The 13,533-nt window shown below is 38.8% G+C and overlaps 1 protein-coding gene across 31 annotated transcripts in view; it reads right to left on the minus strand.

Moving 5' to 3' along the window:
- The window catches only part of Slmap (sarcolemma associated protein), a 117,939-nt gene that overhangs the window by 37,029 nt on the left and 67,377 nt on the right, over positions 1-13,533 (minus strand). For 6 of the 31 annotated variants that reach the window (XM_006252550.5, XM_006252541.5, XM_039094262.2 and 3 more), the window contains 6 exons: positions 12,700-12,840; positions 11,476-11,613; positions 8,708-8,876; positions 8,569-8,619; positions 8,101-8,151; positions 2,559-2,621 (listed from right to left, as the gene is read on the minus strand). In XM_006252550.5, coding sequence (XP_006252612.1) covers positions 2,559-2,621; positions 8,101-8,151; positions 8,569-8,619; positions 8,708-8,876; positions 11,476-11,613; positions 12,700-12,840 — 613 coding nt within the window. The remainder of the gene's footprint in view (positions 1-2,558; positions 2,622-8,100; positions 8,152-8,568; positions 8,620-8,707; positions 8,877-11,475; positions 11,614-12,699; positions 12,841-13,533) is intronic. The other 25 variants (XM_063275127.1, XM_039094254.2, XM_063275129.1 and 22 more) reach the window with 7 other exon arrangements.

Here is a 13,533-nt window from a genome sequence, read left to right on the forward strand (position 1 = left end):
TCTGATTTTCCATACAAGGAAAACATTAAAATGTTTCCTACAGAATCAATCTATATTTTTATGGGTTCACACAGGTAAGATGGAATATCTCCCAAGACACTAAATATAAAGAATCAATGGAAGTAAACCAGGAGCTTTTAGTTTCTAAAACACTGAATTTATGCTACATAAGCCTAATAAATCATAAACAAGGTATTTGACATCGCTTTTTAAAAGACTGGAAAAAGAATTTGAAGTACTGCTGCACACTAAATACATACTTCGCAATCAAGTCCAATCAATTTAAGATGTTGAGCCATTAAACAAAACAAAGCCAACAAATCAACAAACAAAAACTAGCAAAAAAGATGATTTATGGCTGTCAGTACATAATCCCCAATCGTTCCTAAGTGCCCTGAGCGTTTGCTGTGTCCTTCCTTGTGACACTACTGTAGACTTAGTACTACAATGGCAGCATGTCCTAAGATGACCCTCTTTCCAGTAATCCTTATTTAAGGAACCAAGTTAATTTGGAAAATTCGAGATACCATCATGGAAAGCAAACTGTTGCTATCTAAAATTAAAAACCAGATTCTTACAACACGCTTCTCTGAGCCACTCAAATAGAGTTGAACCTCTCACTATTTGTACTAAAAATTCAAAAGATCAGATGTAGAGGAGCCCTTTTGTTTTGTTTTGCCTTATTACTTGTTCTTTGCTCTCCCTCTGTGTACAAGAATGAGAGTTTCTTTCCCTCTGTGTCCCGCAGGCTCAGTATTTTCCTGTGCAAACACACAGTTGATTAGCACTAAGATCTTAATTAGTTAACTTTCTCACTGAGGGTATTTGTTGTGACTTCGTTTCTCTTAATGCTTATCTGGCTCATTTTACCACACAAATATGTTGTAATAAAATTCCCTAAGTAGTTTTCTTCACTTAAATATTAGACTACAATTATACTTTATATTACTTTAAATTAAATGTATAATATAAATTAGACATTTAAGGGGGGTTGTTTCCTTTTGCAGAATAGGTAAGTGATAAGAATAAACTCTATGACCTTTATTTGCTACTAAAAAGGACTTTGAAAATTGCAATTCAGCAACATGATCTTTTGATGATCTTATTTGTTGGGCTTAAAGTACAAATTCTAAAAGCTAAAATATATATAAAATACAATAGAAGTAGCATTACAAATAATAAAAGTATCAAAAGTATTTCTTCTAGAATCTTATTTAAAATTATGTCCTCTTGCTAATTTCAGTGAGTATAAATTATCTTCCCTCACAGAAATCACTGTGCCAATTCCCTTGAGATGAAGTTATCAGATGGTTCACAAGTATTAAGAGTTTGGAAAAATGTCACATTTATTAAAAAAAAACCAAAACCTTAAAATAGCTTTAAACTGATGGAGGAGGGGAACAGCTCTTCTAAAACCATTTAATGCAATTATATATTTTTCTAAACAACTCTTGGGAGTTGTAACTGTGACCTACTAAAACTGTATGCTCCAAAACCATGTGTGACCCTTTTAACCACAAACGGTGCTGGGGTTAAGCATGAGACAAACATATATGCATGAGATATGGATAAAAAACATTCTTTTCAGGAGGGGAAGAAAGGAAAAATGCTTGAGAGTATCTGTGTGACAAAAAAGAAATGCATATAAGCACGAACTCCACTGTACATGGTGACTTCAGTGGTCACTAACAACACTTACAAAATGCTGTCACGTTCTGTGAAGAGATTTAAGCTGCTATACGAACTTCAAATAAAAAGGATTCACAATATTTTGTTTAGAACTCAGAAGAGGTCTAAAACACCAAGACCAGCTTACCTTTAATATTCCTAAAGACCCCCTTTTGGAAGTTGCTAACTAACAGTAGGGAACACCAGAGTGTAAGACAACTTATTGCTCCCCGTTCCGTAAAATAAAAAGCTTGTACTGTGCCAGGGCTGTCTTTGGAGCTGAGTGCCCAAAAAGACTACTTGCTTCATTTAATCTGAGAAATGTACCTAAACCTCAATCTGTGCTAGAACTAGAACTCGAATGAAGAAGCCATTGTCAATATTTCTTCATCAAGTATCCACATAGGTACTTCTAGTACACATAGGTACTGTACACAAAGAAAGCTTAGGTGTGAGCAGGAGAGACAGCTCAGCAGTTAGCACTAGCCTCACTCTGGCCTCTGAAGACAATGTGTAGACAATGGTGTACAGACAGACACACAAATAAGACAAGCAGACACAATACTCACATGGACAAACATTTCTAACATTAGAAGTGTAGGCACTTCACAGCCCAGAAGTCTGCTTTATCCCAATAGGTGACTAGCAAGTGTGAAGTTTCTTCCTGTGGCTTTCTGTGTGTGTGTGTGTGTGTGTGTGTGTGTGTGTTCCCGCAAATGCAGTGAGAATTTTTTTCTCAAAGAGAGAAACAGAAAGGTTTACTGGTACCTGAAAATAGTTAATTACGTGCATGCTTCTACTACAACAAGTACACTGAGATCCTCCTCACAGCCTCCTTAACTTCAGCCCTGAGTTCATTGAAAATCAATGTGAAAATACTCTGTACTCACTTTGGCACTCTATGAACTGATGAATAAAAGTGCAGTCCCCGCCACTCTTTGAAAGCAAGCGCTCTAATAAAGAAAGAAAGACCTTTAAGGATATAGTTTGTTGCTGTCTTGAAATAAACAACAGCGAAGGTAAATTTTTTTTTAATTATTTAACATAGGTAATTGAAAAGAACTAATAGAGTATATTAGAGTATATTAGTGAATCATTTTCAAGTTGAATTCAAGTGTAATTTATATAATCACTAGTTTACTCTGAATGGCTAGCTTTTAAAGGTACAGTTTTTATCCAAATAGCTCAAAAAATAAACAAAAACAAATATATTGCTTTAAAAAGCTCTCCCCCCTTTTCATATGTACCTTCCCCATAACATATGTGCAAATACTCTAAAGTGATTTGTGTTTTTATTACTGAATTAATTTCAGGTGTGTGTACTATCAGTCGCTCTTCCAAGACGTTGATTTTAATTAAGATTTAAAAACTTTAGAATACATAAAATCAGCCAGGCATGGTACCTTATGCCTAAATTCCAGACCACTAGGAGAATGAGGCAGGAGGACTGCCATGAGTTTGAGACCAATGTGGGCTGCACACACAGTGAGCTCCCAGGACAGGAGGACTATGGTATGCACCCCATCTAAGTAAGAAGCTGGGGAGGGGGGCGGTTACAGGCAATTCTGTAGACCTTTAAGGAATTGATGAGATAGATATTTTTATACATTCATGACAAATGGTTTCCTTTATCTACACTACATTACATTGTTTATCTCAACCCAAATTTCATGTCCCACCCAATGGAAAACAAGAGCTTCATAGATGGTTTTGCTTACTTAAATAAATTATCCAGTTTTGTAAAAAGTAGTTTACAAAGAGAAAATTAAAAATTAACATACAGTTAAAGAGTTTCAGCCCTTTTCTTACAATAACTCAACCGTAAGGTCAAGAGCTAACTTTTGAATCCAAAAGAGATTCCTCAGTAAGGTATTTGTATCTCAAAGCTGCACAAAGAGGTTCCAGAAGCTTGAGTGTAAAGGCTGGGCCTCAGCATGGCGACTACTGCAGACGGAAGGCACTCCGTCCACCCTGGAATGTGTACACTGGCCTAGCCCAGCACCACAGTCACTGTCCACCCTGCTCTTCTCCACCTCCCCTTGCCCATCTCTCTCTTGTCTTGGTGTCTGTTGTGACAGTCCCTCTTTGACACCACTCCTGTTAACTGCCTTCTTAACCTTTCAATTGTCATTTTCTTTTATTCCAGTTAAACAATAACCAAAGGGCCCATGCTATAGTTATAAGAGAAAAACAGGGGGAAGGAAGATTAGTACAATCTTTGTTTTAGAAAGATTAGTGAGAAGTATAATACAGCCCCAAATAAAAAAATTAAAAATTAACTGGAATAGAAATTTGAACAGTAATTTAGATAAATAGAATATGACAACTGGAGCTAACTAGAACAACAGAAGCTCTCAGTAGTTCAAAAAATGTCAAATTAAAGTAATTTTTACATAATCTCTAAACTAAACACTTTCAAAATTCAAACTATGCATATCACATTAAGTGTGAAAATTTGTTTGGACAAGTAAAGAAGATGTAGTATATACACACAACAGAACAGCGCTTTATTGATCATCTGCAAGAGAATGGATAGAACTGATGGTCAAATGTTAACAAGAGAAGCCAGACTCTTTCTGTCCCAAGCTTCTTTCATACATAAAGTCTAGATTTAAATGAATATATAACGTATGTGATGGGGGTAGTAGGAAGAGATTATGGGTGGGGAGGAAGTAGCCTAAAAAGATGGAGAACACAAAAGGAAAATGGGAGGAAAAAGACAAATACATGTCCTCCATGTACTCTAGCTCCAATCCATCTACAGGATGTAAAGGAACCATTGGGGAGAGGAGGAGTTGGTGGAGAGGGGACTATAAGGAAGAGTACACATGTACGACAATGTCATAAACCTTTAATACATGCTTACCAGAAAATGTTAAAACTCATTTTAAATCAACTTTAACATAACTAAAGACTTTATGACAGACCTGACACCAAACTTCAGATCAGTATTAATCAATTCCTGGTGATTCTTATTAAAGACGGGGAATCCCACTGTGGTGGTCTGAATGAGAATGGCCTCCACAGGCTCACATATTTGAATGGTTGCCCACCCCCCCTGCCGGAACCTCCCACCCCACCCCATTGGTAGAACTGTTTGGGAAAATTAGGGGGTATGGCCTTGTTGAAGGAGGTGTCACTGGGCGTTGACTTTGAGGCTTAAAAACCCAAGCCAGGCCACTTTTCTCACTCTTTCACAGCCAGCAATTTGCAAATCAGATGTGAGCTCTCTGCTACTTCTCCAGAGCCATGCCTGCCTACCCGTGTCATGATGGAGACTCACCCTCTGATACGGTATTGAATGTTTCCTTCTGTAAGTTGCTTTGGTCATGGTGTCTCTTCACAGCGGCAGAACAGTAACCAGGATACCCACTATTACTCACTAAGCTAAAACTCAATTACTCTACTTTTGCATGCAGGAACCCACAAAGGTCAGAACAGGATGCTGGATCCTCTGGAGCTAGAGCAGAAAGCGCTCTGAAGCACTGAGCCATCTCCCCAGGACCCTGTGCACTCTATTTTTAATAACTGAATCTGACCCTAAGATGTTTAGTAGACCAGCTTAGATAAAGTCTACGATTTAAGTAAAAAGGCAAATATATATGTGCCATGTCTTCAAAAGCACCTTTTACATACACGAGACAGCATTCTCGGAGTCTATATAAAGCATTTCAAAGATGACACCTCACAGTCTTTACTGAACTCAGGTCCTTAGGAATTGAGTTGGCACAACTACAGAGCACACTGCTATCATGGTAATCTACACGGAGCCAGATGCCGACCGGAAGGAAACAAGTTTCAGTGACATTGGTTAAAGTGAAAAATGGGGGTGGGGGTGGGGGGACTGAACATGGAAACACAAAGAGCTGGTCTATTTAGAATGCATGGTTTATACAAATAAGTTTCTGTTGGATGACGGTTTTCTTTATACCATGCTATACCTGTGCTGGTGTAGCCCCTGAATGCATATGCCACCAAGCCATTTAAACAACCCATGCTTACACCAAGCTATGTGCAGCATAAAATAAATACAGGACAATTTTAAGCACTTACTAGGGACAATTAATATGAAATGGCTCATTATTAGCCCTTAAATACTGGTTACATACTTAAATAACAATTTCTAAATTGCTGGTTAAATTACTACTAAAATGTGTTTTACTTGCTTCTTTTTAAACATTTACTATAGTTACTACACATTGTTAAACTTCTCATATATTGCTTTAGACAGCACTATTCTATACTACAATATATATAAATGATGCTTGTTTAAAAAGGGACAAAACCTTACAGTATAAAATCTGTAAAAGAGTTCATTGGAAGAACCACAAACTACACTATCTCTAGACACTGTTGACATTTTTCTCTTGCATCTACACTTGGTATTTTTCTCTACTACTTGAAGGGTAATGTTCACTTTAAAATTCATGAAAATTGTGGCTGTAAACTTTGGTGATGTTTTAAAAGGCAAATTATCATATTACAAAGTCCACTCTGCAATAAAATGTAGCATAGTGAGATGTTTGTACAAACGTAAGACCTTACTGTCAAAATGCTCTGCTAGTCATTCTCATGGTGTTTAACACACTGTCAACACAGACCCAGACACTTTAACAATGGGATAATAATTATAGCAAGGAGTACCCCATAACAATAAAAATTTTATTCATTTAATATTAAATTAAGGAGTTTATAACTATTCTCTAATAGGAAAGCAGACTACTAGTCTAAACTTTGGGGCAAAAATTTTACACAGTAATCTGACAACTCTAGCAAAAAGATGGTTTTGTATGTACATAAAGATACTGAATTGAAAAAATTAAAGTCCATAGCTTGTATTAAATAATATAACATTTGATACATATTCAAGGAAATATGAATTTAAATAAAAAGTATACAATCAGAAAGGAAAAGAAACAAAAATGGAAAACATAAAATCATTTAAGAAAAAGTACTAGAAGACGATGATTAACTCATTTAACAAAAGTTTGCTAAATAATACATAGCAAGTAAAAACTTTGGTAAAATGAATATAAACTACACCTTTAAAAATCCTCAAATTCAAACTCAAAAGCCTCAAATCTAAAACACTTGGGGCATTTTATAAAATACACAGAGAAGTCAAATAGCAATGGATACTTCTTTTCTCAAGAACCCTAAAATACACAATATACGCAATATTAGACCCTGACTGTACAGCTCACATCTACATGGCTAGCTGGGCCAGCTTTGGCAGCTACTAGAAGGTTTTTTTCCCCTTTTTGGGTTTGAATCCAAGGCATTGGCTTGGAAAACACATGAGGCTACATCTCCAGCTCATCCCTTTTTTTATTTCAAACAAATCAAAAGAAGCTGCTCATTAACTCTGACCTCTTGACATGACAAGGATATGACCTAAAGTTCCAGTTCTGGGATATAGAGATGGCTGCTCTTCCAGAGGTCCTGAGTTCAAATCCCAGCAACCACATTGTAACCAGATCCATCTGTAATCATATCTGGTACCCTCTTCTGGCCTGCAGGCATACATGCAGGCAGAAGGCTGTATGATGTATATATAATAAACATCTTTTAAAAAAAGAAGTTCTAGTTCTGACCTTCTAATACCTTCTTCTAAACTCCATATATTAAAATCAGCTGATAAGTATTCACTGAAAATAATTTAATCCTTAAGTACTCCACATATCCAGTGTAAGATTATGCACACAGCTGGAATTGGCTTTCCATCACTCTTAGAGGAATGAGGCAAACAGCCAATGAAAAGAACCGCACTACAGGACTATAGGATTAAAAAGCATCCATGTGCTGGGAGGGTGGCTCATGTCTCTGGTCTCAGTACTTGCAGGACAGAGACAAGCGGAGAGATCTCTGTGAGCTCATGGCCAGCATGATTTAAGTAGATCATTCTAACCAGCCATGGTGGCACAGTGAAATTCTGCATAAAAGAGAGGGAGCTGGGCTGGGGACGGGGGACAACAAAGAACAATGCAAACTGCTCGTCTAAGTTTGGTTGATTGAGAACTCCTGCTATCCAGAAAAAGAGGGTCAAAAACTAAAAGGAATTTTTAGATAAAGCATCCAATGGGACATTACATACACTGCAAATGGAGGCCTGGGCACCGAGTGTAATGAACAGCACTGCACAGACCTCCTGGAAGGTGGGAGCTATATGAAACAAGCTGCGGCTAGTAACTGGCAACATTTTCTTACCCAAGCCATTGTAGTTCCCACACAGCGAGGGATATCTAAGTGTAGATCACCTCTGTATCTTAGACTATTAAGGGAAGCTGGGTTTTAAACGACGGATTTAAATGTTATGTGAACGTTGTTGTATATATGTGTTACTTCAAGTACTAAAAATCAAGCATTTAGCTCTTTGTCCTACTTAAATGATAGAAGAATATCATGAAAAGAATATTTAATATTTTACGCTACCTTTTTCTGTGCTCCCATTTATTTTAGGCAAGAAGTCATCAACTTGTATCCCTAGGATTAAGACAGGATATCATTGCCTGATCAAAGAAAACTGGCTTCAAGTGTAAGGACAGCATTTAATATTTCTACTCACACTGACTTTGTATAGAACACTATTTGGAAGAAGAGTTCAAGCTGCCATTCTCTGCTAACGTGTGTGTGTGTGTGTGTGTGTGTGTGTGTGTGTGTGTGTGTGTGTGTGTGTGTATCCTGCTACTTAAGATCTCAAAGGCAAAGATCTGAATCAAAGTCTGAGCAATGGCGCCCACTGGTGGCATCGTGAGTACTGTAAAAGGAGATTTCCAAATACACAACCTTTGATCCTTGGTGAGTAAAACAGCAAATGCAAGTCAGCAGTGTGGGAAGTGAGCAATCAATGAGAATGAGGTTAGCAGCTAATGAAAACATCGCTAATTAAGTGACACCTACCTAAGCTGCTGCATTCTTTAAGAGTTTTCTCCTGCAGGGGTTCTAACCGTACTGTAAAAAAATAGTCCAAGAAAAAGGTATTTCACAGACAAAGAGAACAAAAATCAAATAAAACCACTTTCTGTCTCAGTCAGCTCACCTTGTAAAGCTGTCAGCCTCTCGTTGGTGAAATCGTTATCAGCTTGCAAAGCTTCTATTTTTGCCTGGAGCTCTTGTTCTTTTTCTTCCATGTCATCGATTTTAGCCTGTAATTCTTTCTTCTCAGCTTGTCCCTTCTGCTGGATTTCCTCTTGTTTTCCCTCTGCTGCCTAATGGGTAGGAATCTTCAGTAACTTCACAAAAGTCTCACCTTGCTTTAACTAGCCTAAAGCCAGGACTGACTTACACTTCTGAGAAATAAATTCAGAATTATAGAACATATTTATAAAGCTGATTTCCTACAGAAAACAAAGAGACTTGATGTGGAAAGTGAGGGATTCTGCACAGAGCTCACTACTACAGAGGAAAACTTAGAAGCAAACAAGGAAACCGGTAAACAAGTGCTAGAGTTTAAGTTAAATCCTCCACGTTTGTTATGTGGGAAGTATGTATTCCCAAATTTACTATTATTACATCTTGTTTGATAGTTCTAATTTACAATTATTATCTAAAAAGACAAACCCTTCCCCAAAACACCCCTCTCAACAAGAGACCTCTCTGAGAACTTCCGTGAGCTATGTTCTGCCTTCTCTGATAAATACCTACCTTGCAGGCACTCAACTGAAGGCAGGATCACTTTTCTTTTAATTAATTTCTAAGTTGATATCACAAAGTACTGTTTCCTATGACACTCTTCGTACATATGTGCCTAGACATTACTTTAATTCACCCTTATGATGGCCGCTGCCTCTCTGGCTGCCTCATCTCTCTTCCCACACTCCTTTTCTGCTTCTGTGGCACATACACTCTATTTTCTCTTCAGTCCCTCACAATCTCTTCCTTCCCTCTCACAACCTGCCAACACATATGAACAACACAAGACTTTTTTTTTTTTTTTTTTCGGAGCTGGGAACCAAACCCAGGGCCTTGCGCTTCCTAGGCAAGCGCTCTACCACTGAGCTAAATCCCCAACCCCACAACACAAGACTTTAAAGGACCAACTAGACATCACCCTATGGTCTGATGCCACTATTAAAAAATGTTGGGGTTGGGGATTTAGTTCAGTGGTAGAGCGCTTGCCTAGGAAGCGCAAGGCCCTGGGTTCAATCCCCAGCTCCGAAAAAAAGAACCAAAAAAAAAAAAAAAAAAAATGTTCCAGAGGGATCGCAGCTGGAACAGCGCCAGTGGCACAGCTGAAGGCTATGGTCAACATCCAAGCCAGCGACCCAAGCACCTCTGGATTTACCGCAGCACCACACAGCTGGTCCCTAACTCTGAGATGATGACCTAAAAATGAGGTTTTAAAAGCACCTGATTATATTAGATGTTGCTAATTCTTCTTTAAAACTTTATTATTATAATACGTACGTGTGTGTGTGTATGATGCGTGGATAAGTGCACATGGGGGTCAGAGCACGACTCTGTGGCATTGATCCACCGCCTTCTACCTTTACATGGGCTCCTGGGAGTGAACTCGAGATATCAGGCTTGTGTCATCCCATGAAACATTTCACTATGGGTTTTAATTCTCTCTATTAATAATCCATCCATCTATCAATCATTATTATTGTGTGGGTGCCTGCATGTCTGTCTATGTATGTGTGTCTGCATGTGTGTGTTTGCACATGAGTATTACACACGGCTAAGTTCTAGTGCATGGGTAGCAGGGCCCTCAAGTGGAGGTCAGAGGACAATTCTGGGGCTTTCCTTCCTTCCACCACGGGTTCTATAACCAAACTCGGGCCTTCCAGTTTGCATGGCAGTGCCCACACTGAGCCATCTCACCAATTCATATCATATTGATTTTCATCTACTTCCGAGTGTGTATTGGACAACGCGGTTCTTCTTCTTAGTCTATGCGATGCTGAAGCACTCATGAAGTGCTAACTACACTTCCACCCAGAAGTATGTCTACTTCAAAGGGTTTTACTTTTCAACAGTAATAGAAGGTAGACTAAGTAGAATACATTTTCTATTTTTACTATCAGTTTCAACTTCTTAATTACCCAATTTTACATCAACAGCCATTGGGTGACTCATAACCTTTTTTTTTTTTTTTATTAACTTGAGTATTTCTTATTTACATTTCGAATGTTATTCCCTTTCCCGGTTTCCGGGCAAACATCCCCCTAATCCCTCCCCCTCCCCTTCTTTATGGGTGTTCCCCTCCCCATCCTCCCCCCCATTGCCGCCCTCCCCCCAACAATCACGTTCACTGGGGGTTCAGTCTTAGCAGGACCCAGGGCTTCCCCTTCCACTGATGATCTTACTAGGATATTCATTGCTACCTATGAGGTCAGAGTCCAGGGTCAGTCCATGTATAGTCTTTAGGTAGTGGCTTAGTCCCTGGAAGCTCTGGTGACTCATAACCTTTTAAGCTGTTCGCATGTTAGTGACAAGCTTAATGTGCTTTCAGGTATTTAAATATAAGCTGTGATGGTGGACTAAGAATGTCCCCCAGAGGTCACATGTTTGAATACTTGGTCCTCAGTTGGTAATGCTGTTTGAGTAGGTGTAAGAAGTGTGCCGGTGTGGGAGGAATTATGTTACAGGGGATAGGCTTTGATGTTTCAAAGCCTCGAGCCATTCCCAGTGAGCTCTCAGCCTCCAGCTCCAGCTACCATAGCTGTGGCTGCTACACTTACCCGTCCACGATGCTGATAGGTTCCTACTCCTCTGGAACCCTAAGCCCAAGTAACCTCTTCCTTCTATAAGGTATCTTGCTCGTGATATTCTATCACAGCAATACAAAAGTGCTAATATACATACCTTTAATTTATCAGATAAATCTTTAATTTCATTAACTGCTCCATTATATTTATTGGCTAATTCTCTCAACTCTTCCTGAGTCCGCTCATTCATCTCCCTCAGGTGGGTACATTCATCTTCAGTGTTACTCAGACTCCGCTGCAAGGCAAGGTCACAGGCGACTCACTCAGGAGAGAACGGCACTCACTTAAATGTACCATCAGTGCAATCTGTCTACATCAGCATTTGGACTAAATTTATATACAGCTAAGTTAAAGACAAAGTAATCTCAGGAACACGGACACTAAGACACGATTGAGAGCTGCCTATTATTACTCAAGTATGACTTCTCGCCTTGAGTTAGTCTAAAGCCAACAACTTCTTTTCCATTTGCTTTTGAAACAGCACTACACTTAAGCCGGCTTCAAGTTCACCCTGGAGCACGGCGAGCCTGGTCTCCTATGACTCTCCCTCTCCTGCCTTAGACGCCCAAGTGTGGGGATTACAATAGGACACGTTATCACACCCACAGTCCTTAAAGCAACAAGAAAACCACCTAACAACTCATCTAATGTGAAAGCAGAAAGATGCTTAATCAGACATCAATGAATATACAGCACATATTATAGAATTAGACCACACTACAAACTGTCCACGTCCTCACACACAGTGTCACTCTAGAGCAACAGTTTTAACTTTTATGGGTACAGTGACCCTCTTACAGGGTGCCTAAGACCATCTAAAAGTGTATTCACGTTATGATTAACAGTAGCAAAATTACAGTTATGTATGGAGTAGCAACAAAAACAATATTCTGGTTGGGGTCTCGGCATGGGCACTGTATTAAAGGTCTCAGCACTAGGAAGGCTGAGAGCCACTGCTCTAGAGGGTGGGTCAAGTGGTAAAGTTCTCAGCCTTAAGTGACCAGACTCCACTGAAACCAGCAACCTCTATGACAAAGATCAATTCCCATCAGACATGGTATCAGCATGTGTTTAGTCCCACCACGTGGGAAACAAAAGTACTTCAGGGGCCAACGTGGTGTACGTAGCAAATTCCAGACCAGGCAAAGGTAATTTAGTTCCCAGCATCCATATCAGATGGCTCAAAACTGTCTATAACTCCAGGTCCAGTGGATCCAAGGCATCGGACTTCTATAGACACTTCCACTCGCATACAACACCCACACATACTATTTTAAAAGTAAAATAAATCTTTAACCCAATAACAGTAAAAGTGAAATACCTCCACTTCTGAGAGTTTTCTAACCACTTCAATTTTCTCCTGAAGAACCCGCCTCAGGGACTCTTTGGCTGTGGTTTCATAGCTATGTTTATCCTCCTGCAACGCTACCAGCTCCTTCCGTAAGCTATCTTCTGTTTGATTCTAGCATAAAAGACACGCACATTACACCTAAGTCACTTTCCTTTGAAAATTGCTTATCATTTGAAAGAAACACATTATAATACTCAAAATTATATGTTAAGATACCCTCAAATACAAATGTTGGACTACTATTAACTTCAAAGTTATATCAGTAAATTATGCCTTCAGAAATTATACTAATTTCAATAGAAATGAGTTAAAGGCAAATAGTTTCTCTCAAATATTAAGATTAATTACTTGTATTCTGTGGAAGCCATCATAAGTTTTATTTGTGAGCAAAAATCATTGCTATCAAAGGCCCCAATCGTTTTAGAACAACAGCTAAGACGAGAGTAGTAAGAGTTTCTTCATGAGGACAAAGAAGACAGACTGCAGGTGTGAGATGAGCAGAGCCTGAGGCTAAGCATGGAGCTGGGAACCATCAAGGTTGGTGAGACCACCCGCCAGAGAGCCAACCTCAAAGCACTTCTTCACAGAGACCAGAATAATCGATCATCGACAAAGAGAACTACAAGTGTAGTATAGTGACTCATTGTCATTTGCTGTTGTATAAAAAATAATCAATTTATTCTGTTTTAATCTAGTAAATAATTGAGGTAGACTTGCTTTTTGCTTTTTTCTGTAGAAAATATACTTCAAAGTAATAAAATGGCTCATGAAGGAAGAATTCTCTTTGAAGTAAATGAAGTGACA

Source organism: Rattus norvegicus, chromosome 16 (genome assembly GCF_036323735.1).
Source record: "Rattus norvegicus strain BN/NHsdMcwi chromosome 16, GRCr8, whole genome shotgun sequence".
Classification (NCBI taxonomy): Eukaryota; Metazoa; Chordata; class Mammalia; order Rodentia; family Muridae; genus Rattus; species Rattus norvegicus.